The sequence below is a fragment of the Arvicola amphibius genome, chromosome 1 (genome assembly GCF_903992535.2).
Source record: "Arvicola amphibius chromosome 1, mArvAmp1.2, whole genome shotgun sequence".
NCBI classification, from domain to species: domain Eukaryota; kingdom Metazoa; phylum Chordata; class Mammalia; order Rodentia; family Cricetidae; genus Arvicola; species Arvicola amphibius.
In genome coordinates, this window is record NC_052047.1 from 85783735 (window position 1) to 85811464 (window position 27730).

Consider the following 27730-nt stretch of genomic DNA (forward strand, 5'->3'; position numbering starts at 1 on the left):
TGACTTATTCCCGTGAGGTGCACTATAAAACAATGACGTCGGGCTGTGGCCAGTACACCCTCTCCTCAAAAAATCACCCTAAGTCTGTGGGACTAAGATACAAAAGCAAATGTTTCTGCCTTTCTAGTCTACAATTGCCTTTTTTTTTTTTTTTTTTTTTTTTTTTTGGTTTTTCGAGACAGGGTTTCTCTGTGGCTTTGGAGCCTATCCTGGAACTAGCTCTTGTAGACCAGGCTGGCCTCGAACTCACAGAGATCCGCCTGCCTCTGCCTCCCGAGTGCTGGGATTAAAGGCGTGCGCCACCACCGCCCAGCTACAATTGCCTTTTAAAATTTTTGATAAAAAATGGATGCAAGTAGCTATCAGGTTAATACTGTAACCTAGCATAGTCAGGCAAACAAAGACCCTAAAAGAAACAGCTGTGCCATTTATTGCCTAAGCTCTCTTCTTATACAGCTTCTACCAGTCACAAGTTCTATCTTAAAGGTCATCTCCTAAAAAAAAAAAAAAAAGGGAAAATATCTAAATAGTACTGACTCAACATTTCCTTCTATTTTACTACTATTATTTAATCTAGATGTCTAGAGTAACAGACATGCGAGCAGTTAAACATCTCAAGACTGAAGTTCTTACTTGTCAAAAACTTGTTTTGAGGGCTAGAGACACAGCCCAGTGGTAGAGTATTTAATTCGCTTTCTCAACTAGAAGGCTGCTACCCCAGTGTTAGAAAACAGGCCTAGCATAAACAAGTACCATAGTATTTACCTCCATCTCAAGATAGAAGGATAGGTTACTAATTATACTCTCATTTCAAACAGGCCTTCCCAAGAAGTCTTTAGTTCTTCTGTATCTAGTATATATTGGGTTAGATACGGCTTAACATGAACTGCACTAGAATTACTTATTTGATAAACACAACTGTACGCAAGATACAAAAACAAATCACTTATAAAAAAGTTTTTAGCAGGATCTGTAAATGTATTCTTGTGTACATTTGACAGCATGTTTCCCCAATTCTGTGGGAAAGCTGTACTGAAACACATTAAAATTCATTAAGCCGAAAAAGTCAAATAATATATTTGAAATAGGAATTGAATTACTTATAGTCTCAGTAATGAAAACTAAATCTAAAAGAAATATAACCAATGTAACACATTCTTCATGTGTAAAGTATATCTTGATTATGGAATTTACAAAAGTAATTTTCCTATGTTGAAGAAGAAAATTCATGAAGATTAAAAATCATCAAGGCTAGAACTGATTGAGATATGCACGTAATGATACAAAGGACTTATATCTTAGCTGGAGGAAAAGAAATAAGATCTATATATTCTGATTTACTCAGGATGAAAACTAGTTATATTCTAAAAGAGATTAAGAAACTCACATTCTAGAACCATCTCCTTCATAGTGCTCCCAGGGACCTTTAACAATAAATTTTATAAATATAATCAAAGATAATAGTATCAATTGTTCGCAGGTAGAAACCTATCACCTAAGTAAATTAACACTGGACATAATATAGATCAGAAAATTTTTATTAGTTTACTTAAAAGGTTATAAAAATTCAGCCTTTTTGCCTGTTCTTGTAAGTAGATGTTATCACTCAATTTTTGAAGACTTCAAATCAATTAACTCAGAACTTTAAAAAGCATTAATGATCCCTTCTGAGGCAACTTGTATATCCTACTGTTCCAATAAGCCTAGAGATTTAGATAAGATAAAACTGACAACAATCTCCATAATCTAAAAGCTAGGTGAAACAAAGTCCTCATGGTCCAATCAAGGGTCAAGTGCAGCCAGATCACTAGACTGGCATACTAGTGTTGACTAAGTAACTTCTAGCAGCAAACTGCCTGGGACAGCCATGAGCAAACGCTTTCATTCAACTGCAAATTAATTTCTCTGTAAGAAATAATTTTTAAAAGTGCTCTATTGTTCACCTGCACGCAAATGTGAAAGATATCAAAGATCTTGTTTCTCTCCATTTTTCGCTGTAGAATCAGGTGCACCTGGAGCCTTAGTAGTCTCAACGAAAACAGACTCAAAGGCAGCTTCCTGTTCATCCAAAGAGCTGGCGGGAGTCACTCCATTAATCGATGTAGGGTTGGTAAAAGACTGTTGTTGCTTGAGAATTTTACTCGATTCCACTGTTTTTCTGCCTCTTCTTTTACCCAGAATTTTGACATAATTTGCAGGGATCAGTCCTGTTGTCTGGCCATCGAGACTAGCCAGAAGCCAACCACGCACTTTGGGCTGTTGTTCTGGAGAAAGGGAAAGAGAGCTCTGACACTGTACTGGAGCCCAGCAGAATGTTAATGATAAAGAATGCTAAGCAAATCCAAGTCTCACACTGAGACATGTAAGCTAGTTTGTGCACACACTCAGCAAACTCTAGCACACTTACCTGTTCTAGATCCACTTTCCTTTCAAACAAGAGATGGAGTCTTACAGTTGCCCAGGCTGGCAATCTTCCTGCGTTAGCCTCTCAAGTAGCAGGGACAACTAGCTTCAGTTTCACCCTTAAATTTATAGTTTAGTAAGGTAATAAAAGTATACTCAGTAGTAAAAACAAAGTGTTATAAAGTATACTTTATACTTACTAAATAGTCCTACCTTGAAGACCATGAAGTTTTTATCTGTTGGTTCATTTAGTGGGTAAGGAGACTCACTTCTTTCAAAAGCTGAAAATTAGGTGGGTGGTGGTGGTGCATGTCTTTAAGCCCAGCACTCAGGGGGCAGTCAGGCGGATCTCTGTGAGTTCAAGGCCAGCCTGTTCTACAAGAGCTAGTTCCAGGACAGGCTCCAAAGCTACAGAGAAACCCTGTCTTGAAAAACCAAACCAAACCAAAACAAAAAGCTGAAAATTAACATAAATGTTGACATTGCTATACACCTGTAAATGCCCAAGAGGGTGAGGCAGGGGGAAGACAAGTTTGACAGTCTGAACTCAGACTTGAAACAAACAAATCAACAAAAACCTATAAGTGTCTTTCCAAGTTTGAATCAGAGTCTGAGAAACTAATACTTTAGTATCGTATACTGTGTAGGGATGAACAGAGTTTGGAACTTAGGGGTTTTGTTTTAGAATAGAATCTATAGGGAAGAATTGCTTGGACACCACTATGGGGTATTTGATGTGGGATTCTCCTTTGTATGCTATCAATATGCTTTATTACCACTGGTTAATAAAGAAGAAGCTGCTTTGGCAGAATAGATCTAGGTTGGAAAACTAAACTGAATGCAGGGAGGAAGAAGGTAGAGTCAGAGAGATGCCATACAGTTACCAAAGGAAAAAGATGCCAGAACCTTACTGGTTGGCCACAACCTCATGGTTATACACAGATTAATAGAAATAGGTTAATTTAAGATTTAAGAGCTAGCTAGAAATATGCCTGAGCCATCAGCCAAATGGTGTAATTAATATATATTTTATGTGGTTATTTGGGTCTGGGTGGCCAGGAAACTAAAGCGCAGTCTCCGTTCACAGGAATCTTCCCTGACTTTACTGTTGCTGACACAGGGTCTCATTTACACACTAGTAGGAGGGACTAACTGGGAAGAGCAAGGTGGGTGAGCAGGGGTGGGAGGGATGAGAGGAGGTTAACACCTGTGGTCCTAAGCCTTGGAAGGCGGACGGAGGAGGACTGACATGAGTTTGGGGCCAGCCTGGGCTAAACAGTGAGTTCCGGACCAGCCTGGGCTACAGTATGGCTCAATCTCTTCTCTGCAAAAATCAATCAACCAATCAAAAGACAGAGAGACAGACAAACATACACGTTCACACTCAGACAAAAGTGAAGCTTTAGCAACCACTCACAAGTGAACTAGTAAGGTCCTGTGCTTCAGTTTCCAATACTACCTTCACAAGTATAAAAAGTCAAGATAATCACAACTTATTCATGATTTGTTACCTTTGAGAGCTAAATTTAGCATATCACCAGCACGGAAAGAAATTTCTTCATCAGACACGGCATTAAAATCGTATTCTGCTCTAGCAACTACATGGTCATCCTCACCACTTGCCCAGTTGATGTTGTCTATAAACAAAATTAAGACTCGGTTAATAAAGCTTGTAAAATACAGATATTGATTGGCTATGACTTGTAAACTGTATAAATTCAAAGCGGACAGGCCTCTCTTCCCACGTAAATCCCAAAACACACCCTGAGCTAAGTAAATGTTTACAAACTTCCCCCTTTCCTTAAACTCTCTTACAGTCGGTTTGACAATTTTTTTTCTTCTCCCGGTAGAGGGCCGGTAGTAAAGGGCAGAATGAAAGTTTATATAACAAGAAAGAAAAATAAGTTTCATGTTTTTTTTGGGGACAAAAATTCAAAGATTTTTTTTTAAATCGGTGCATATTTACCAAGAAGAAAGAAATACTTGGGGAGGAGGATAATAGTATTTAATTTATTTTTGGTTCAACTGCAAATATTTATTAATGGATGCTTACTGGTAGTAAGATTTGAGGCACAATTCATAGGCATCCAAGTTTGACTAAGCATATTCATTACTTGGGGGATGAACAGACTGCTCATCTATTGATTGTGCTGTGCACCACGTTAGCACACTGCTGACCAGTCACTTCCAAACGACAGATAAGTGTTAAGGAGGTTCTGAAATACGGAGAGTTCCTTTGCATTTTGAAGTTCAGAACTAGCTCTGGCACTGCAGTTTGAACTTTGAAACCTAGACGGGAGGGGAAATCTCACTTTAACATCATTATTAGCATATACTAATCACACATAATAATGGATTTAATTATGACATTTTCAGAAATTGCTATAATGAATTTTGATCATATACGTTCCCCTATCTTCTTGTCCCCTCCCATTCCTGCTGACACCCTTGTTTTTCCAACTAATCTGTCTTCTACTTTTATTATATTATGAAACCATGACAAATATTAAAACAAAAGACAAAAAAGCAAACAAGACAAAGCCAGAATTTCCAACTTCAACTTAATATTTTTTAAAAAGATGTTTTATTTATATGCATGTGTGTATGTGTGTGCCACACGTCTGTGGTTCCAACAATGTCAAGAGAGGCCCTGTGAGCCACCAATGTGCGGCTAAGAAATGATCCAGGATCTGTGAAATGGTCTGTGACTCTCTGGATCACACTGTGTGTGCTCTTACTGCTGCACCATCTCTCCTGTGAATCTCTGGATCACACCGTGTGTGCTCTTACTGCTGTACCATCTCTCCTGCGAATCTCTGGATCACACCGTGTGTGCTCTTACTGCTGCACCATCTCTCCTGCGAATCTCTGGATCACACTGTGTGTGCTCTTACTGCTGCACCATCTCTCCTGCGAATCTCTGGATCACACTGTGTGTGCTCTTACTGCTGCACCATCTCTCCTGCGAATCTCTGGATCACACTGTGTGTGCTCTTACTGCTGCACCATCTCTCCTGCGAATCTCTGGATCACACTGTGTGTGCTCTTACTGCTGCACCATCTCTCCTGTCCCCACTTCAACTTTTGACAATAGTTATATGACATAAGAGTAAACAAGAGTTATATGCCACTGAAACTACTGGCTTAGTAATATCTAATACATCTTCTCTTGCTGAGTAAAACAATGAATAATCATAGACTTAAAAACTTCCTCTTGAAAGATTTGTAAGTTTTTTGTTTTTTGGTTTTTTTTTTTTTTTTTTTTTTTTTTTTTTTTTTTTGGTTTTTCGAGACAGGGTTTCTCTGTGGCTTTGGAGCCTGTCCTGGAACTAGCTCTTGTAGACCAGGCTGGTCTCGAACTCACAGAGATCCGCCTGCCTCTGCCTCCCGAGTGCTGGGATTAAAGGCGTGCGCCACCACCGCCCGGCTAGATTTGTAAGTTTTAATTCAACATTTTAAAACTCCACTTACACTTTCATCATCAGCTGCAATATATCTTAGTAGAGTTTACCCAGTTTGTCAAAGATTAGTGTTTTCAATTTTTAAAATAGTCATACTATATAGATATCCACAGCAGCAGACATCATTACCTCGAATTTACCACTGCTGCTTCAGTAACTGAGAAGTACCAGGATCTACTAGGTTATCACAAGCCAGAGAAAGCTACTCAAATAATTTGCCCTTTTCTTATTTTGGGGTCTGACCCCAAGTCCTTGTGCAAGCTAAGCACATGCTCTGATACTAAACCACACCCACCACCCTTCATTTGTCTTGTTTTCAGATGACGATGTCATTCTGAAAGTTTAGAAACTGCTCTCATTACTGTCTCTGAAATTTCTTTGGCTGTTGCAATAATTATTATCAATAAAGATTTCCTCCACTCTACTGACTAGCAAAGGAAACCCTGGTTGTAGCTTCTTTTTCCTTTTTTCTTGGGGCGGGGGTAAGAAAATTTTCTGGTAAGAGTTCCAACTTCGGTCTTCCCAGTGCTGATTTCTATGAATACTCTTCAGTCTGGTAATTGTATTCATTCAACACAGCCATTCTGCCACTGCATAACAAAACCAGTATTCATCAACACTCGCCTACTGTGTCTTTAAAGTGTAACTCTCCAAGTTTACTCTGCCTTTTCAGTTCTGTGTGCTATATATGAATCCACCATGAACGCAGTGTGAGATACCGCTCAGACGGAGAGGACCAGCCTAGCAACGCTTAAGGATCCAGGTTTAATTCCCAGGAGCAGCATCATCACCAAACACACTACAGCTGTTTTAGGTCTACTGCTGTGAAGAGACACCGTGATCAGGGCAACTCTTATAAAGGAAAGCATTTAACTGTCCATTATTCTCATGGTGGGGAGTATGGCAGCACACAGGCAGACATGGTACCTCAGAGTTCTACATATGGATCCACAAGCAACCAAAAGAGAGAGAGCCACTGGGCCTGGCTTGGGCTTCGGAAGCCTCAAAGCCCAAACCTCCAAAAAGGCCACACTTCCTGATCCTTTCAAATAGTGCCACTCCCTGGTGACTAAGTATTCAAATCTATGAGACTCTGGGGGCCATCCTCATTCAAACCATCATAATAGTGTAATAATGCGGCATTCTGTATGTTGCTTAAGTGTAACTGAGCTTTTGTAGTATGTGGACCAGAGGCATGAAGCAATTACAGTGCCACATACAGTTTCTACAAGCTATTCCACTGTTTCAACATAAAATCAGTCATAGCAATGTGCAAGCAGGCTATGTTCCAATAAAACTTTATTAGTAGATATTGACATCTCAATTTCCTATAATCTTTACATGCCAAAATTCTTCTGTGTTTTTTAATGTGTGTTGTATATGTGTTCATGAGAGAGAGAGAGAGGAGATAGGTAAAGAGAGAGAGAAAGAGAGAGAGAGTAAGGTCAAAGATTGATGCTAGCTATCTTCTCAGATCACTGCTGACACAGTGTTTCTTAGTTGAACTTGGAGCTCACAGACTGTATAGTGGATAGGGTGGATAGGCTGGCTGGGATTGGGTCAGGAATCCAGCCTTGTCTGTCTACCCGTGCTAGAGCCACACACACAAGGCTCCTACATGGGTGCTGGGGATCCAAACTTAAGCAAATCCTTCTGTTTGTCTAGCGGACATGTTACTGACTTAGCCATCTCCCAGCCTCTCTCCTGATTTTAAAAATATTTTTTCTGGTTACTGAAAAGTATGAACAGTATTCTTATCTCACATGCCAACAGCAGTGGGAACCGTGCAGGGTTAGCAGAGGCCTATCTGTGGAAATCTGCTCTATGCAGCAGGAAAGCGAATTTTAAGAACCAAATTTCCTCAGCTTTGCTTCTCAGAAGTAAATCTTACCTACTATCTATCTCAGATAGAGACACCTGCCTTCTTTTATCTGGTTCTCTGCGCCACATTTTTCCCCTCTTTTCTATAAAAAGGCTTCATTACTCAATTCCTCCACCTATCCCTGATCTATTTCCTATCTACTTCTTTTTTCCTTTTCCTTTTCTTTTTTCCCCCTAATATTCCTTTTTGAGACTTAGTGTGTAGCTATGGGTGTCATGGAACTTGCTATGTATGCCAAGTTGGCCTCAAACTTCTATCAACCTTCCTGCCTCCCTCCTAGTGCTGAGATTATGTGGCATGGGCATTCCCATGCCATTTTACCTCTCCTTTGTCCTAAAAACATCGAGATCTAACTTCCTTTTCTCTTTTTTTTGTCTTCCTTCCTTCCTTTTCTTTTCTTTTTTTTTTTGAGTCAGAATCTTAATACAGCTCCTTGGCTATCCTGAAACTAGTTACATAGATGTGCCTGCCTTTATCTCCAGGGCACCGGGATTAAAGGTATGTACCACCACAGCCCCCGGAGATCTAATTTCTTAACAGACAATGCAGGGCTAAGAATGTAGTTCAAGGAACGACCACTGTAAACGCATGCAAGGCCTTGAGTTCAGCCTGCATGTGAATGAAAACCAAGAAACAACTACACTGATCCTATTCTGCTTTTCCCTCTCCTGTTCACTGCACACCTTCCCCACCTCAAAAGTTTGTCCTTTCCACTCTACCAGCAGCATTTTCAGGAGCTCGAGGTGCTCTAGCTGGCAAATCCGATCTCTGCTCAGCCCTTCATCTTACTGAGGAGCAGCACTCACCAACCTTCCTTAAGGTTCCTGTCCTCACCGTTGCTTCTACTGCAGCAGCAGTAACACAGCACTTCCTGTTCAAGGTGATTTCTTATGTTCTCTTCTTGGTTTCTCTAGTACAGTGATCCCACACACTACTTCAACTACCACTTCTGTGTGAATGACTCATAATCTTATTTATTTCCTAAGATCTTTGATTGCCTTCTTTCTCTCCTTCTACATGAAGGTAGGTACACAAAGTCAAAGTCAAGTTGCCAGGCTTGGGGGTAAGCACTTTTACCTAAAAAAATCTAAAAGCTTTCTGTCTGCCATCCCCATTCCCCCGCGCGCTCGTGCGTGTGTGGGTATGTGTGTGGTCCACCCACCCCTGCCTGCCTTTAAAAGTGCTTTTTGAAACTAAACAGAGTAACTCCTATCTGTAATCTAAGCACTTGGTAGGTTGAGCCAGGAGGATTGTTGCAAGTTTAAAGTCTGGGCTACAGAATGAGAATCTGACTCAAATACACCCACAGAGCGACCCAGTGGTTCATCAACTCAACACAGCCGAGCCATGCTTTCCTCCTCTTCATGTCCTGCTGCTCTTACACGCCACAACCAACTGACCTCCTTGCTGATCTCTCATGTTAGACACCGCCACTTAAATACCTTGAGGCCTGGCCGGGCGGTGGTGGCGCACGCCTTTAATTCCAGCACTCGGGAGGCAGAGGCAGGTGGATCTCTGAGTTCGAGGCCAGCCTGGTCTACAAGAGCTAGCTCCAGGACAGGCTCTAGAAACTACAGGGAAACCCTGTCTCGAAAAACCAAAAAGAAAAAAAAAAAAATACCTTGAGGCTTTACTGTTTCAAACTTTTCTTTGCTCACCTCTATCAGGAAGGCCCTTCTTGAATATTTGCAGCATTATAATCCTCTCCCCTTTCCTTTCATCCACGACTCCCCAACATCCCTGATTATTTCTCTTTCCTATAGCACTTAATATTTTTCTACTTACTGCATGTTTTGTTGATTGTCTCCCACTAGACTGCCACAAAATGTGTTTCATATCCCTGTCTTCTACAACTATAACTGACCTGTATTAGGCATTCAGCAAATACTTGTTTAATTAATAAAATATCCACAATAACTCATGTTCAAATGTCTATGACATTTTGATTCCTTCTTTGCTCTTATAAACCACATCAATCAGCAACTGAACCCAGTATTTGTCCTGCTTCACATACTCTGATTCAGGTTTTCGATCTCTTTCATCAAATCTAATTGAACGTCTCAAATTAGTAAGCCCTTTTAAAAAATGTGCCAAACAGGTCACTAGATACTGAATATAACCCAGCCCTTTATGATCTTACCATTATTTACCTGCAATCCACTTCAGTCTGGATCTATCTCAAACACTTTGGGAAAATTGTTAATTGCTCTCCCTCTCCTATGCTGGGCATCATACCTAGGCCTTATATATACATGCAGACAAGTAAAGACTCTAGCAGTGACTTCTACATCCAATCCTCAGTCTGAACTCTTTAGAAAACTATGTTACAAATGCTTAATACAAAAACTACCAATAAAAAAAATCACCAATTCCTTACTACATGAAAATGAAGTGTCATAACAGCAATTAGGATCTTTCACCACTGGCCTTCAATCTGATTCTAATCATCCTTTTCTTCTGTGTATAAAGACAACTGTTGGCCAGGTCTCACATTTTCTGCTCATGTATTTTTGTTCAAGCTGTTCTACCTGCTTGTATTTGTTTGATGGCCCTTTCTTCCTTTTATGGTGGTACTAGAGATTGGACCGTAGGCTTCAGACATACTATGAGCTATATCCCTACAATAAAAAGCTATCAAAAAGCTAATTCAGATGCCATTTTTTTCTAGTTACCATGATCAAAAATATTGGCTTCACTTTTCTAGAATTCTTTGCCAGCTGACAGACTATGGGTTTAACAATCAGTTGTTAGACCTGAATTTATTTCTGCCCTTTTTTAAACTGCCTGATATTGTCTTAATGACTCTCCTTCAATAATATTTTAGAAAAATAGGAATTATGCTTTGGATCTTTATGTAATTCCCAACACCAAGTTCAGTACTCTGTAAACAAGTTAGGTTAATATGTACTATTAAACCGAGTAAATTCATCAGCAAGCCTGTCTTGTTACTAAAGCATCCCTTGACTAGTTTTGAAACTTGTAACTACAAGTATGACTACATTAAGATAGTATGTGCAAATGGATACCAGGAATGCTAACTTAACAAATCCATTCTTCAAGTTTGAGACTGTTACATAGTTTTGAAGCTGTTTAATTATTCTGGTTTTTTGTTTGTTTTTTTGAGACAGGGTCCCTTTGTGTAGCCCTGGCTGTCCCGGAACTTGCTCTGTAGACCAGGCTGGCCTTGAACCCTCAGAGATCTGCCTGCCTCTGCTTCCTGAATGCTGGGACTGAAGATGTGCACCATTATACCTGGTTCGTTTAATTATTCTTACCTGTTACTTCATCACTGTGTGTAGAAAGAAGTTTCCAGATAAGGTAAGGACCACCGAGGATAACAGCAAAGAACAGGAAGATTGGCCAGGATTTTGCTGAGTTAGCTGCTTGGTCCTCGGCACCAAGACAGGCCACAGTTCTTTCACTTTCTGCCCATAGGTCCTCATCCTCTGAGCCTCTTCTTAAACCCATCATCCACTGCAACCGTCTATACAAGTATCTTATAGTCCTAACTAACGCGAAGGCAGAAAAAACCTTTGTAAAGTGTATTTTTAAGCGGGAAAAGTGATTTGCTACATCCAATACAGCCCTGAAACTGTTATAGACAGCTGAAAAGGTAGCATCCATCATCATGCTGACAGAGGCAAATGCATGCACAATACTCTCAATGGACTGAAATGCACCTCTACTGCTTTCTTCAGCTTGCTGAACAAATCTACTGGGCGGAAGGTCATCTACACGGAGGCGGTTAAAGCCCAAACCATTATATCCATAACTGTAAGGGCTATAGCTTCCATAAAACGAATTTCCATAGGCTCCGTATCCAGAAGAAAACGAACTGTAAGCAGGTCTGAAAGTGTTTATGTTGCTGCTCCCCGTTTGCTGGGATGGCCTGGGAAGAATAGGTGGGGGCACTCTGGTAAGTGTTGGTTGTCCAGGTCTTGTCAATAAAGCAGGGCCCAGATCAGCAGATCTAAAACGCAAAAAAAAATTATGAGTTACTTAAGCACAAAATAAATCCTTTGTTCAATAAATAAGTTTTAATTATGGCTACTGTATTTTTCTGTTTGTATTAGAATTTCCATTTCTTTTAACTATATATAACTTTCTTTGAAAATTCCTTTTAAAAATGTATTTTTTTATTTAAAAAACTGTCTTTACTGTATTAAGCTTAAAGACTTGATGTCTGTATGCTGGGTGCTGGAGAGACGGCTCAGCAGCTAAGAGTACCAGCTGCTTTTCCACAGGAGCAGACTGGATTTCCAGTACCATATGGCAGTTCATAACTGTCAATAACTCTTAATAACTGGAGTCGCAGGAGCTCAGCACCCTCTCTGGCTTCCATGGACACCAGGTTTAATGCTTTTCTATGTGCCATGCTTAAGTGCATCTAGTGTCCATAGCACACTGTTTGTTTTCTGATACGATCAGAATAGTAAAGGAGACTAAGCAAGCCTAGGACAGGACAAACGGTATGTTCTCAATGCTGTGTTTACTGTCCTCTACTCACCTTTTCTTTTTAAAAAATTAAAACAGGAAAAAAAAACCTGGCAGAATACATATATATTTTTAAAGTAGATTCAATAACACTATCATCTTATATTTACTTTTCCTCTTGTCCACAAATTCTTGAAACATCTGAAATTAACTTCTAAACTTAATAAATTACCCCTAAATATCTCAGAATACATCTCTCAAGAAAAATATATTTTAGACCAAATCATGCCATTGAAAACTACGTTTTATACAATCTATGATTCAATTAATATTAAAAACTAATCAATATCCCAAAAATGTTTAATCAACAGCTTTGAAATAAAATTTAGTTACCATCAGCTCACCCATTTAATATAAATTTCGATATGTGTGTTTTTAAATACTCCCAGTTGTACTATGATTATATTTTATTTTGCAACACTTTCATTACCCCTCCCCCCAAAGATATCCGAAATTCACAGGGAGGGCAATGAGAATGAGAAGTCATGACAACATATATGGAAACAACATGACACCAATGCTGGTCATGCCAAGTTAGCTTTACAATAGTCTGTACTCACTGGCAGTCACCAGTGTCTTTCCCACTCCCAACCTTTGCTAACACAACTCACTTTTCTACTCCAGATATTTCATAGATAGTTGATTCTAGTTACTGAGGCAGGTATTTCTTTAAAAATTTATGAACTGTACCAATACCCAATCATTACTCCTGGGAGTAATACAAAGGTTTACCCCTTCCCACCACAAATTGTCTTTGGTCAGAGTATTTTTTTTAATCAACAAAATGAAATGAGGGTAAGTCCTATCAGAAAACATTACCTTGATTATCTGTGGACTTTGCCCATAATCTTCCGTGACTGAACTACACTCTCATTTCCTCAGGAATTTTAGAGAGTACATATTCATATTCTATACAAGTTCTGGCCCTTCTCTCTGGTTCCGAGTAGACACTGAAGCTTATCCTCAGCACACTATGGGCAAAAATTGCCCTCTGTTCTCCATGGACTAGCTCTCCAGCATGGGCTGATGTACTGAGAAATACCCTTTTGTTATGGTTTTAATTATGTGTTTATGAGGAAAAATGCTAATTTGATATGATATAATAATGATTAAATGAGTGTAGCTAGCCTTCGTGTCTCCTTAAAAAAAATACAAAGGTTTAGGTTCCTGTAGCTTCAGGTCACTTTGTTTGAGATAGACCATCCTGGCCTATAATTCGTATAGCTGCTAGCCTCTCTAGTACAAGGACTAAATGCATATGCCACCATGCCCGTCCTTCAAATCATATTTTTATCAACCAATTAGTGCATATACTTGCTATATGTGCATTTCTGTTATATTGTTAATGTATCAGTAACTCATGGTCACTAGCACAATAACAAATCTAATTCACAAACTTTTTCTGTAGTAAAGCCTATCATAGCCATCTTGTACTTTGGAATATTAGATAGAACTACACTTGGGAGCCATTTTAAACAGTGAAATCAATTTGTTACTTTGAAAAACCCAGAACTGGAGCAGGACAATTCTGTATTCTGTCAATTATGTTTTAAATAAACGCTGATTGGCCAGTAGCCAGGCAGGAAGTATAGGCAGGACAACCAGACAGGAAGTACAGGTGGGTCAATGAGAACAGGAGAATTCTGGGAAGAAGGAAGATCTTTCTGCAGTCCTGCCCAGACTTCGAAGAAGCAAGATGTGACCTGCCCCACTGAATAAGGTACTGAGCCACATAGCTTACACAGATAATAATAATGGGCCAATCAGTTTATAACTTTGTAGACCTCTGTGTGATTTCATTGGGACTTAGCAACTGTGAGAACCAGGCAGCACAAGAACCAGGTAGAACAGAAACCCTGACAATAAGGAGGCCCTCATGTTACACAGAACTAAACAGAATATGAGATGGGCATGTGTCACAGTATACCTGTAGTTTTTGTCTGTTTCAGAGACAAATTCTTGCAATGCTGAATGGCCTAGACATGGTTATATAGCCCAGGCTGGTCATGAACTCATGGCATTCCTCTCCTGTGAGTATAACTATTTATTTTTAATACATTTATTTTTTGAGACAAGATTTCACTACCTACTACAGGCTAGTTTAGGACTTGTCTAAGTTGACTTCAAACTCATGCTCCCTCTGTTTCAACCTCCCAAGTGCTTGAATTACAGGTATATATATATGTATATACACATATATGTATATGTAATATATATATATATATATATATATATATATATATGCTACATTTAACCTCAGCTTATCACCTGAAATCAGAGGTAATTGTTTTCTTTTTACTTGTGGCATTATGTCATTCCTCACGAAGTTTCAGATTTTGGAATATTCATTACTCATTATAAACAAAGTATATTTATTCATATTTATCAGTTTGGGGACATCTGGACTATTTCCATGCTTTGATTATTTTAGTAATGCCACTAATGAAGACTTATATACAAGATTTGTAAGACATTTTTGTATTTCATGGGTCTATACCTATAGTAAATTGCTGGCTTGTATACTAAATACTGTATTTTACTTTTGCAGGAACTGCCAGACTAGTTTCCAAAGCATACTGTAACTTTACATTTCCACCAACAGTGTTTGAGATGATGGATTCCCCACATTCTTGTTAATGGCATTTTTAAGTATTTAACACAATGGCTGAAGAGGGACATCTCACTGTGGTCCTTTTGTTTGTTTTGAAACAGGGTCTCATGTAGCCCAGGCTGGCCTCAAACTTGTTACAAAACCAGGGATACCCCTGAACTTCTTGCTTCAAGCGCCTAAGTGCTGGGATTACAGGCACGTGCCACCACATCCAGTTTCACTGTGGTCTGCATCTGCATTCCTCTGAAGGGTAATATCGTTAAGTATCTTTTTATTTCCTTTAGGTCACTTTAAAATCTTACCATTCTACATAAAAGTATGTAGAATCAGCTACACACTTTCATCACTTGAATTTTTTATACTTTTTGTGTGTGAATATGGGAACTAGGCACATGGCACAGTGTGCACATGGAGGGGCATTATGTCCTCTTTCACATGTGGGTCCCAGGGTGTGGCTGCAGTCATCATACCTGATGACTGTTTTGACCCACAGAGCTACCTCATCAACTCACTTTCTTCACAATGAATGAGCTTAATCACTGTCTTTTTAGTATTTATCTTTATCATTGAGTTTGAAGAGTCAAAATGTCTTTAAAAATGTATTTGTACTTTATGTGAAGGATGCTTTGTCTGTCTGTATATGTATTACAAGCATCCAGTGCCCGTAGTGGCCAGAAGAAGGTGCTGAAGCTCCTGGAGCTCGAGTTGCAGAGGCTTATGACCTGCCATGCTGGAGCCGGGCACCAAGCCTCGCTTCTCTGCAAAAGCAGCAAGTGCTCTTAAGTGCTGGGCTATCTCTCCAGCTCCCCTGAAATGTCTTTTAAAACTGGATTTTGAATACAAAATTTAATTAGTTTACAGATTGTATCTGACTTTTTCTTTCCATTCTATTCTAAAGTAGGACAATCAGGGCTGGCAAGATAGCTCAGTGCATAAAAATGGGGATCTTGCAGATCTGATGATGTCAGTTAGATCCCTAGAACTATGTGGGAGAAGAAAACTGACTCCCAAAAGTAATACTCTGGTTTTCCACTGGATGTGTGTTTCCTCACCACACATGATCCTTGTTTATATCAAATATTTCATGTTTAATTACAAAACAGTAATATCTGATGCCAGGATAAAGCTTTAACTCAACATTATAAATGAGTAACACCAAATCTTACTTAAAAACAAACAGCGTGGCCCTGACTGCACCTGGAGAGGTGCGTCTGGTTCCCGGCTGGAGGACCCTGCACTCTAGGCCCTAGGCCCTGGAGACACATACTGTGCTCCCTACCAAAACCCAGAGATCTGGGAGCAGCTTCCCCATGACTCCCTACCATGACTGTGACCACTTTTACCCGCCTGTACCTGGAGGAGTGACCACCAGAGCCTTGGCCTGCCTGTACCTGGAGGAGCCCTAGAGTTGCATCAGTGATCACCAGAGGCACAGCCCCGCCTGCACCCACTGCAGGCAGAGATGGTAGACAACAGTGTAACACATTCAGTGACATAAAGAGCAAATGGCACCAACAGAAACTAGTGGTTCTACACCAGCAAGGCCTGAACATCCCAACACAGATGAAGCAGAAGAAAACCACCTTAAAAATAACTTTATGAAGATGATAGAGGCCCTTAAAGATGAAATGAAAAATTCCTTTAAAGAAGTAGAGGAAAAGACAAGCAAAAAATTGGAAGAAATCAATAAATCCCTTAAAGAAAGCAATGAAAGCCAAGAAAAAAGATAATCAAACAGGTGAAGGAAATGGTTCAAGACTTGAAAACTGAAATAGAGACAATAAAGAAAACACAAACAGAGGGAATTCTGGAAATGAAAAATCTGAATAAACAATCAGGAACTACAGATGCAAACAAACAACAGAATGCAGGAGATGGAAGAGAGAATCTCAGGTGTTGAAGAAAAAATAGAGGAAATAGATTCTTCAATAAAAGAAAATGTTAAATCCAACAAATTCTTGTTTGTTTGTTTGTTTTTTGAGACAGGGTTTCTCTGTGTCACTTTGGAGCCTGTCCTAGAACTAGCTCTTGTAGACCAGGCTGGCCTAGAACTCACAGAGATCCGCCTGCCTCTGCCTCCCAAGTGCTGGGTGTAAAGGCATGAGCCACCATCACTTAAATCCAGCTAAATCCAACAAATTCTTAACACAAAATATCCAGGAAATCTGGGCTACTATGAAAAGACCAAACCTAAGAATAACACCAGCTCAAAGGCACAGAAAATATATTTAACAAAATCATAGAAGAAAAATTTCTCAACCTAAACGGCAGGCCTGTGAAAGTACAAGAAGCTTACAGAACACCAAATAGACTGGACTAAAAAAAAAAAAAAGTCCCCTCATCACAGAATAATCAAAACACTAAACATACAGAATAAAGAAAGAATATTAAGAGCTGCAATGGAAAAAGGTCAAGTAACATAAAGGCAGACCTTTCAGAATTACACCTGACTTCTCAATGTAAACTCCGAAAGTCAGAAGACCTTGGACAGATGTTCTTCAAACACTAAGAGACTATGGATGCCAGCCCAGACTACTATACCAGCAAAGCTTTCAATTGCCATCAATAGAGAAAACAAGATATCCCATGACAGAACCGGATTTAAACAATACCTATCTACAAATCCAGCTCTGCAGAAAGTACTAGAAGGAAAACTTCAACCCAAGGAAGTTGGTTATACCCCACAAAACATAGGTAAAAGATAACCTCACACCAGCAAAAACCAAAGAAGGGAAACATACACACAATACCACCACCACCAACAACAACAAAATCAAACATAACAGGAACTAACAACCACTGATCATTAATATTTCTTAATATCAATGGACTCAATTCGCATATAAAAAGACAGAGGCTAACAGAATGGATACAGAAACAGAATCCATCCTTCTGCTGTATACAAGAAACACACCTCAACTTCAAAGACAGACATTATCTGTGAGTAAAGGGTTGGAAAAAGACTTTCCAATCAAATGGACCTAAGAAACAAGCTGGTGCAGCTATCCTAGTATCTAACAAAACAGAGTTCAAGTAAAAAATCAAGAGATAAGAAGGACATTTCATATTTGTCACAGGAAAAATCCACCAACATAAAGTCTCAGTTTTGAACATTTATGCCCCAAAATACAAGGGCACCCACATTTGTAAAAGAAACATTACTAAAACTTAAATCACACATCAAACCCCACACACTAATAGTGGGAGACTTCAATACTCCACTCTTTGTGGCAAACCTAATCCAAGAACACATCTGAAAAATCATCCACCATGATCAAGCAGGCTCATCCCAGAGATGCCAGGATGGTTCAACATACGAAAGTTTGTCAGTATAATCCACCATATAAACAAACTGAAAGAAAAAAAAACCCACATGATCATCTCATTAGATGCTGAAAAAGCTTTCAACAAAATCTAACACCCTTCATGATAAAGGTCTTGGAGAGGTCAGGGATACAAGAAACATACCTAAACACAATAAAGGCAATATACAGCAAGCCAACATCAAACTAAATGGAGAGAAACTCAAAGTGATTCCACTAAAATCAAGAATAAGACAAGGCTGTCCATATTCTCCATATCTATTCAATATGTACTTGAAGTTCTAGCTAGAGCAATAAGACAACAAAAGGAGACCAAGGGGATACAAATGGGAAAGAAGTCAAACTTTTGCTATTTGCAGACGATGATAGTATACATAAGTGACCCCCCAAATCCTACAGCTGATAAACACCTTTAGTAATGTGGCAGGATACAAGATTAGCTCAAAAAAAATTCAGTAGCCCTCCTATATATACAGATGATAAATGGGCCAAGAAAGAAATTAGAGAAACATCACCCTTCACAATAGCCAAAAATAACATAAAATATCTTGAGGGAAGTTAAAGACCTGCTCGACAAGTACTTTAAGTTTTTGAGGAAAGAAATTGAAGGAGATAACAGAAAATGGAAAGATCTCCCATGCTCCTGGATAGGAAGGTCCAACATAATAAAAATGGCAATCCTACCAAAAGCAATCTATAGATTCAATGCAGTCTGCATCCAAATCCCAACACAATTCTTCACAGACCTTGAAAGAACAAGACTCAATTCATATAGCCAAAATAATCCTGTACAATAAACGAACTCCCAGAGGCATTGCCATTCTTGATTTCCAGCTATAGTACTGAAACCAGCCTGGTATTGGCATAAAAGCAGACAGATGGACCAATGGAATCGAATCAAAGACCCGGATATTAATCCACATACCTATGAACACCTGATTTTTGACAAAGAAGCTAAAAGAAAGCATCTTCAACAAATGGTCTAGAATAACTGGATGTCAACATGTAGAAGATTGCAAATAGATCCACATTTATCCCCATGCACAAAACTCAAGTCCAAATGGATCAAATACTTCAACATTAATCCATCCACACTGAACCTCACAAAAGACAAAGTGGGAAGTATCCTTGAATGTATTGGCCCAGGAGACCACTTTCTAAATATAACCCTGGTAGCACAGACACTGAGATGGTTAATAAATGGAACCTACTGAAACCGAGAAGCTTCTGTAAGGCAAAGGACACTGTCAACAAGACAAAATGGCAGCCTGCAGAATGGGAAAAGATCTTCATTAACTCCACATCTGATAGCGCAATGATCTTCAAAATATACAAAGAATTCAAGAAACTAGACATCAGAATACCAAATAATCCAATTAAAAAATGGGATATAGGTGTAAACAGAGAACTGTTAACAGAGGAATCTGAAATGGCCGAAAGGCACTTAAGGAAACCCTCAATATCCTTAGCCATCAGGGAATGCAAATCAAAACAACTCTGAGATTTCATCTTACATCCGTCAGAATTGCTAAGATCAAAACCACCAATGATAGTTTATGCTGGAGAGGACGTGGGGTAAAGGGAACACTCCTCCATTTCTGGTGGGAGTGCAAACTTGTACAATCACTTTGGAAATCAGTATGGCAGTCTGTCAGAGAATTGGGAATCAATCGACCTCAGGACCCAGCAATACCACTCTCGGGCATACACCCAAAGGATGCACACTCACCCCACAAGGACATTTGCTCAACTGTGTTCATAGCAGCAATATTTGTAATAGCCAGAACTTGGGAACAATGTATATGCCCCTCAACTGAAGAATGGATAAAGAAAATGTGGTACATTTACACAATGGAGTACTACTTAGCAGTAAAAACAATGACATCTTGAAATTTGCAGGCAAATGGGTGGAAACTAGAAAAAAAAACCATCCTGAGTGAGGTAACCCAGACCCAGAAAGACAAACATGGTATGTAGTCACTCATAAGTGGATATTAGACATAAAACAAAGGATAATCAGTCTATATAGTCCACAACCTCAGAGAAGCCAGGAGAAGAGGAAGACCCTAAGAGAGACATACATGAATCCCCCTGGGAAGGGGAAATAGACAAGCTCTCCTAAATTAATTGGGAGCTTTGGGGGGAAGGGGAAGGTGGAGGGTGGAAGGGGAGTGATATGAGGGAAGAAGGGGAGGAGAACATGAGGGATTGGGAAGGTGGAGTTGGGGGAAGGACAGAGAGGTAGAGCAAGGAAAGAGATATCTTGATAGAAGGAGTCATTGTGGCACTAGGCAAATTCCCAGGAATCCACAAGGATGACCCCAGCTAAGACCCTAACCAATATTGGAGAAGTTAACTGGCCTTCCCCTATAATCAGATTGATGACTACATTAACTGTCATCATAGAGCCTGCATCCAACAACTGATGGAAGCAGATGCAGAGATCCACAGCTAGCACTGGACTGAGCTCCCGAAGTCCAGTTGAAGAAAGGGAGGAAAGATAATATGAACAAGGGGTCAAGACCATGATGGGGAAACCCACAGAGGCAGCTGACTCTGGACTGATAGCAGGGGAACCTGCACAGGACTAAACTAGGCCCTGAATGTGGGTGACAGTTGAGTGGCTTGGGCAGTTTGTGAGGCCACTGGCAGTGGAACCAGTATTTATCCCTAGTGCATGAACTGGCTTTCTGAAGCCCATTCCCCATGGAGGGATATGCTGTTCAGCCTAGATACTGGGGGGAGGGCTTTGGTCCTGCCTCAAGTGATGTGACAGACTTTGTTGACTCCCCATGGGAAGCCTCACCCTCTCTGAGGAGAGGATACCAAGTGTGTTGGGGGGAAGAAAGGGAGAACAGGAGGAGGCAGGGAGAGAGAACTGGTATTGGTGTGTAAAATAAAATGATTGTTTAAAACAAGCCCCCTCCCCAAACCAAACAAACATAACTGAATCCAACATTTTAAAAAGGAAACAAAACTTGACAAGGGCCAAATAGCAAACTGCACATTTACGCTCTGACAAAGCAGTTCTGCCTCAGAGTATAAGCATAGGAGAAAAGTGGATGCATTTAGACTTAACACTTAAGGAGACAAAACACAAACAGAACACAGTGTGCTGGAGGCTGATGCTACAGGCCTGACTTCAGGAAACTAGAAATAACAAACGAAGTGTTCTACTCAAGTGGAACTAGTTCACTGAGGCTAAGAGTCAGGTCCTTGGTGCCAACAAAAGATACTACACAATTTGCTGTTAACCATTTTTTAAAGGAAGTTACATACCTTTCCAGAACCAAACAGGTCACTGCCGTTATTCTTGGTTGCCTTCGAGAGCTAGAGAGCAGCACTGCAGTGCTCAAGAGCAGCTTCAGTTGCTGACTGTGTAGAACTCAAGCTGAATCGACGTTTCCCTGCCAGCTAGCTTCTGTGCCACAAGATATTATGCAGGCCATGGGGGTGGATGTGGGGGAGGAAACCCATCAGTGGTTTTACCCAGCAGTGACCCTTGCATGCTACAATAATAACCTGCCAGGCAAGATGCACCCAATAATAATGGTAAAAGTAAGCAATCACTTTTTGATTGGATTAGAGGCCTTAGAGGCCTGCTACACAGGAGGGATTTGTGTCTGGTACATGTCAAAAGTCCATGACTAGTCAGATCAAAGGCCTGGGGCGGGGGTGGACACACACCTGATACTGTTGGCTTTGCTAAATAGATACATTGTACACTACCTTCTAAAACATTTGTGTTTATACACATAGGGCTGCCCTTCCTTGGCCACAGAAGCTTGTCTCTGCAGTGGTCAAGAGCAGAGACTCCTAAGTGGTCAAAGTGAGAATAAGAGACTACTGATTGCTTAGCCCTAAGAGGGACATCTTTATCAACCCTTGATCTACAAATTCAGGAAACACTGGGGAAGAGGAGGTGGGGAAAATGTGAGAGCCAATGGGAGGAGTACCATGAAATGCTGTCTCTGGACATGACATGACCATCCCAACCTCATCACAGCTATGGCAACCTGCAGAAATCAAGCCAACAGTATCAGTCAACATTTCAATAGGCAGTGCTCAGCTGGTTACAAAAAAGATGTGAAGAGAGATGGAATGTATTGGAGGTGCCTGGGGGGAGCGGGAGGTGTACAATACGACCAAGATGCAAAAACCAAAGAAAGCCGGGTGGTGGTAATGCAGAGACGGGGATCTCTGAGTTTGAGGACAGCCTGGTCTACAAGAGCTCGTTTAAGGACAGATAGGACTGTTATACAGAGAAACCTTCTCTTGAAAAACCAAAAGATACATTGTTTATATGTAAGAAAATGTCAAAAAAAAATACAAAAAACCCAGGAGATGAATTAACTTCTACAGTTAATATGTAATATTGTAATACTATAATATCTTTATAACAATGTGATATCTTTGGTCCAATCAACTGTTTTTACGCCTGATCCTTATGTGGAAAGGGCTGCTAGGGTTCACACTGTAGAAGCAAGAAAACTATCCTGCAGGGAGAGAGAAAAAATGTAGAGGAAAGTAAAATTCTACAATTCCTAATTTTAGAGATGCCATAAATATGAAATAAAAAAAAAACAACTAAGAAACCAGTTAACAAAAATCAGTAATGAACAAAAATTAAAGGAAAAACAATTTAATAGCCCAAAACAAAGATTTTAGATATTTAAAATGATCAACGATACAACAGTATTATCTATTAAAAAAAGTCAAATGAGCTGGACATGGTGGTGCAAGACCTTTGATATCAGCACTCGTCAGGCAGAGACTGGAGCATCTCTGAGTCTGAGGCTAGCCAGTCTACATAGCAAGTTCCAGGTCTGCCAAGGCTATATATACATACTAAAAACCAAAATAAACGAATGAAATAATGAACATGTAAATGTGAAGAGATGCATTAGGAATCTTAGACATGATGCTGCACTTTACAGAGCGCCTTGTAAGCCTAACACACGCAAGAAAAAAAATCAGCTGCTGTACACTGAAGAGAGTGGAGACCTGAGACCTGTAACCAGGGTAGACCGCGTAATCAGACTTAACCAGAAAAGCCGCTTGAGTGGGTTATTAAAGCATTAGAGAACAAGGTACTGAGAATTCTTTTTTGTTTGTTTTTTTTTTGGAGACAGGGTTTCTCTGTAGTTTGGAGCCTGTCCTGGAACTAGCTCTTGTAGATCAGGCTGACCTCGAACTCAGAGATCCACTTAGTATATTAAAAAACAAAACAGACGAGGATTTCTCAGCAATTCATAGAAGACAAAAGTCACACCCAAAGGAAATTATAAATAAACCCCAAACCTTTCAATCTATGCACTCAATGACTGGTTTAATAGGATACAGGGTCCATCAAGAAATAAAGGCCTAGGGCTGGAGAGATGGCTAAGTAGGTGAAGTCCTTGCTGTGTAAGCACGAGAACCTGAGTTTGGATCCTTAGCACTTATATCCCTGTAATCCCAGAGATGGGGGAACAGGGGTTCCAGGGTCTTGCAGGCCAGCAGTCTTGCCTAATGGGCTAGCTCCAGTGAGAGACTCTGTCTCAAGAAAATAAGGTGAAGAGTAATAGAGGAGACTCCTGAGGTTCATCTCTGGTCTACACACACACACACACACACACACCCCACCCGGGGCTGTCTTGGGAGGCTGAGACAAGATAGGATCTTGAGTTTGAAGTCAGCCTAATCAATTTATCAAGACTGTCTCAAAAGGACAAAAAAAGGAAAAAAAATTAAAAAGGAGTGTATAAATCTCTGTGAGTTTAAGGCTAGCTTGGTTTACCATCCTCCTGAAACCAGCACTGCCCACCTATACCCCTCTTCTCGCCCCGGGCCCGTTTTCACTTGGGGGTGGCTAAAGTGAAACTTTATCAGACATCTGGTTCTTACTTCACGGCCATTCAATGTCTTATCATCCAAAAGTTCCCCTTAAATAAGACATCTCAGTGGTACAGGTCTAATCAGCCCATACCCAACATAAATTATTTTTCCCTCACTCATATTACTTCCACTAACCTGACTTTCAAGTAATTAAAAAAGTATGAATTAATGTTACCTCATACAGTCTCTTAATTAACTTAATTTCCCTAGATCTACTGTGTCAAAACAACAAAAACAACCTAAACTTCTGCATTATATTCTGAGACAGAGGGGGGGAGGGAGGGAGGAAGAGAGGGAGAGAGGGGGAGAGAGAGAGGAGGAGAAGGAAGAGGAGGAGGAGAAGAAGAGGAAGAGGAAGAAGAAGAAGACGACGACGGAGTAGGAGGAGCAGCAACCACAACATTCTAAGAAAAAAAATGGCTGAAATTTTTCTGAAATTCATTAAAGGCACCAAAGACAGACCTAAATATTCCTACGACTCTAACCCAGAATAATACGAAGAAAACCATATGGAAGCCTAATACAGTTTGCTGAAAACAAACAAACAGTTTAACAATGAGAAAAACAGTGGAAGCAGACAGCAGGGAGTGGAGGGGGAGACATTCTTAGGCAAGAGTAAGACAAGGATGATTAGAATTATCAAACAAACAAAACAACTATCAGAAAACAAAAAAGGCAGGAAAAAAGTAGGTCTCCTGATGTTAAGACAGATGATCTCCTGAGTTCTTGCTAACCAAAGAGTAGGTATTTTACAGTTCAAGGCACATTCAGAGCCTGGTAGTGGCAGTGTGGCACACACCTTTAATCCCAGCTTGAAGAGACAGAGGCTCTTTATGAGTTCGAGGCCAGCCTGGTCTACAAAGCAGGGTGTAGAGAGAGCAATTCTATCTTGGGGAAAACAAAAACAAAAGAACAAAAAAAAGATAATGCTTCTTTTATCAGAAAGTATTTCTGGTACAATGGTTAATACATAGGTTCTCAACCTGTGGGCCACGACACCTTTCCCCAAAAGTATTTACATTATGATTCCTAACAGTGGCAAAATTACATTTATGAAGTAGCAATGAAAATACTTTTATAGTTGGGGGGGGTCACCATAACATAAGGGAACGTATTAAAGGGTCACCGAATTAGGAAGGATGAGAGCCACTGGTTTAATAGATGGGATAGTGATTAAAGGGTCACCGAATTAGGAAGGATGAGAGCCACTGGTTTAATAGATGGGATAGTGATTAAAGGGTCACCGAATTAGGAAGGATGAGAGCCACTGGTTTAATAGATGGGATAGTGTTCAAGCAATGTAAAGGTTATAACTGATGCAAAGACTTTTCTCAGTTAAAGAAAAACACAGGGGATTGCCTGTAAATCCCAACACTTGAGAAGCTCAGGCAGCAAGACCACGGGATTGCAAGGCCAGCCTGGGCTCCATAAGCAAGACACTTGTTTGGAAAGAAAGATGGAAGGAAGGAAATGAAAGGATGGATTCTTAAACACTCTGGGTACTGAACATTGTAGCTACTGACATGGATGGAAAAAAATACAGACATGAGTATAATTATGTTAAAGTGGACATAGGTATTACATAAAACCTCAAAGAGAAAACCATCGATCTATAAAAGGAGATAATGAAAATTTTTCAATAAAAATTCTTTTCCAATGTACAATTTTTCTCAAGTTATAAAACAGATTCAAAGACAAAAAGTACAATCTTTAAAAAGAATTCAATTCACATAGGAATATAAGTAAGCACCTTAATATAATACAGAATTCGGGCAATACATTAGAAAAAGAACACTAGGCTTACAAATGAGAGATAAGGCCAACGTTAATGGGATAACCCGTATTTGCATACTAAAGGTAATACAAATATAAACAGGTACAGACAATCCAATCATAAAATTTACTGTTTCTACATACACACACACACACACACACACGCGCGCGCACACACACACAACAAACAAACAAACAAACAATCCATAAACTTAAGATTGGAATTTGACGGGATAGCTATCAAGCAAAGAAGATACGAAGAAGCATTCTAAGTGTTGCTCTGGCTTAATACAGTTAAGCCACTTTACTTATATTGATTAGTTAATTGTGTCCAAGTGTTTCAACACTTTAAAAGATCACCCGATTTCCCAACAGCAGAGAAGAGCTCCAGGATATTGAGATCTTGATATGCCAGGAAAAAAAAAACGCACCAATGTGCCCCGGAATCACGTCGCCTGTATTAAGATGTCTATCTACCCAAAAGAAAATACACACGTTCGTGAAACTCTAATTGTGCTGTAAACCTTAAAAGTTGCAGACCCATGTGTTACTGATTTAAATCAAAGCAAATAAAAACTTTACAGACCTTAGACAGACACACACACAACACAATCTGGCACACAAAGGCCACCCACAGATTTAGAATTCTTGTTTTAGAGTTGTTCTTTCAACTCTCGACCCGAAACATTAGCTAAGTTCTGCTGAAAAATAATGCAAGGGTATAAGCTTGGGTTCTAGGTTACGTAAAAGTGACCTTTGGGGCGTTACAACCAGCATCTGGAGAGGCTGGAAATAGCCTTTCCAATGACTTTTGCTCCCTATTCCTGTCCAGGCCAGGCGGACGTCGCGCTCGGCCACGGACCCAAGCTCGAAGCTTTGAAGCTGGTCAGGCTGCCGCGTCCCCCAGGTGCCGCAAATAAAAAGCCTCCGCTTTTCTTTCCAGCACCGGCACCCGACAGGACACCCCGGGGGGGAGACCTCGCGGCTGCACCGCCAGCAAATGTCAGACTGGGAGACCCCGGGGTGCTCGCCCGGGACCGGCGGCGAGAGAGCGATGCCTCCCCCAATAACGGCTTCAACCGCCTCCTGCCAGGTCCCCGCCCTGGCCGCAAAACTCGCGTCCCAAAGGTTTCACACTCACTGGAAAGTGGGACCGGGGCCCGCACCCGGGCCCGAGCCGGCCCCGGGAATTCGGCGGGCCTCCCAGGGTTTCGGGGGCGGCGGCGGCTGAGACGCCATCTCTCCGCCTGCTCCGCTACGGCTCTGGGCCGCGACTGCGACGGCTAGAAGAAGGAGCGCCTTGCTTGCCAGGCACTACGGGCAGAGCGCCGAGCCCTCTACCCCGCCCACACCTGACGTCAGGCCGAGGCTTGTGGTCGGCTTAAACCTGAGAGATGATGCAGGGCGGGACATCTAATTCACGGGGACTGGCGTGGGAGGAGGGGCGGAACTTTCCTTTTTTATTTTTTCCCTAGATTGGGCTTCAAATTTGAGTAGGGGCTCATCGACATTTCCGGCAGCAGCTAATATGCCCTAGACGCCGAGTCCCACGGAGGCTTCTTTGCGGGTCGACCCCGAAGGGCTAGCAGGGAAGCCCTTTGCGGGCTTGCGTTCGCGGGGCTACCCAGAGTCCAAGATTGCAAGCCCCGCAGCCTTACAGATCTCCCTGTAAGCAAGAGGGGGCCTTCACGTCCTCCTTTCGTGAAAGGCCTGGTACTTTTCTTCTAAAGCTCTCGTTTCCTTGGGGAACAGAACTGTTAGGCGCCGCAGGTGCGCTGTCTTTAGTCTTCCCGGATCCCACCTCCGACCAAAGGGTCTTGGCTCCAGCAGCTTGGCAGAAGGTAAGGCCGAGGAGGTAATGAGGTGAGGGGTTAGAGACTGGATGCCAACAAAGGTGCAGCTGGAA

General features: G+C 40.8%; 2 protein-coding genes across 3 annotated transcripts in view; one reads left to right on the top strand and one right to left on the bottom strand.

The window, feature by feature from the left end:
* Window positions 1-1523: 1523 nt before the first annotated feature.
* Pex13 (peroxisomal biogenesis factor 13) lies at window positions 1524-27124 on the bottom strand. The gene is made up of 4 exons (XM_038322897.1): window positions 26966-27124; window positions 11022-11716; window positions 3915-4040; window positions 1524-2264 (listed from the first exon to the last, which is right to left on the bottom strand). Exons 1-4 carry the CDS (start codon window positions 27061-27063, stop codon window positions 1966-1968), a joined length of 1218 nt encoding a protein of 405 aa, XP_038178825.1. The 5' UTR covers window positions 27064-27124; the 3' UTR covers window positions 1524-1965.
* The window catches only part of Pus10 (pseudouridine synthase 10), a 67716-nt gene continuing 66639 nt past the window's right edge, over window positions 26654-27730 (top strand). For both annotated transcript variants that reach the window (XM_038322874.1, XM_038322883.1), the window contains exon 1: window positions 26654-27665. The gene's annotated coding sequence lies outside the window, so the exon portion shown is untranslated. The remainder of the gene's footprint in view (window positions 27666-27730) is intronic.

Bases quoted from the DNA above. Each gene is read 5' to 3' on its own strand.
- Pex13 (XM_038322897.1), bottom strand. From the start codon at position 27,063: ATGGCGTCTCAGCCGCCGCCGCCCCCGAAACCCTGGGAGGCCCGCCGA. The intron at 11,717-26,965 runs GTGAGTGTGAAA...TTTGCGTTTTAG, and splicing joins GGCCCCGGTCCCACTTTCCA to ATCTGCTGATCTGGGCCCTG. The intron at 2,265-3,914 runs GTAACAAATCAT...CCCTTTCTCCAG, and splicing joins GCTAAATTTAGCTCTCAAAG to AACAACAGCCCAAAGTGCGT.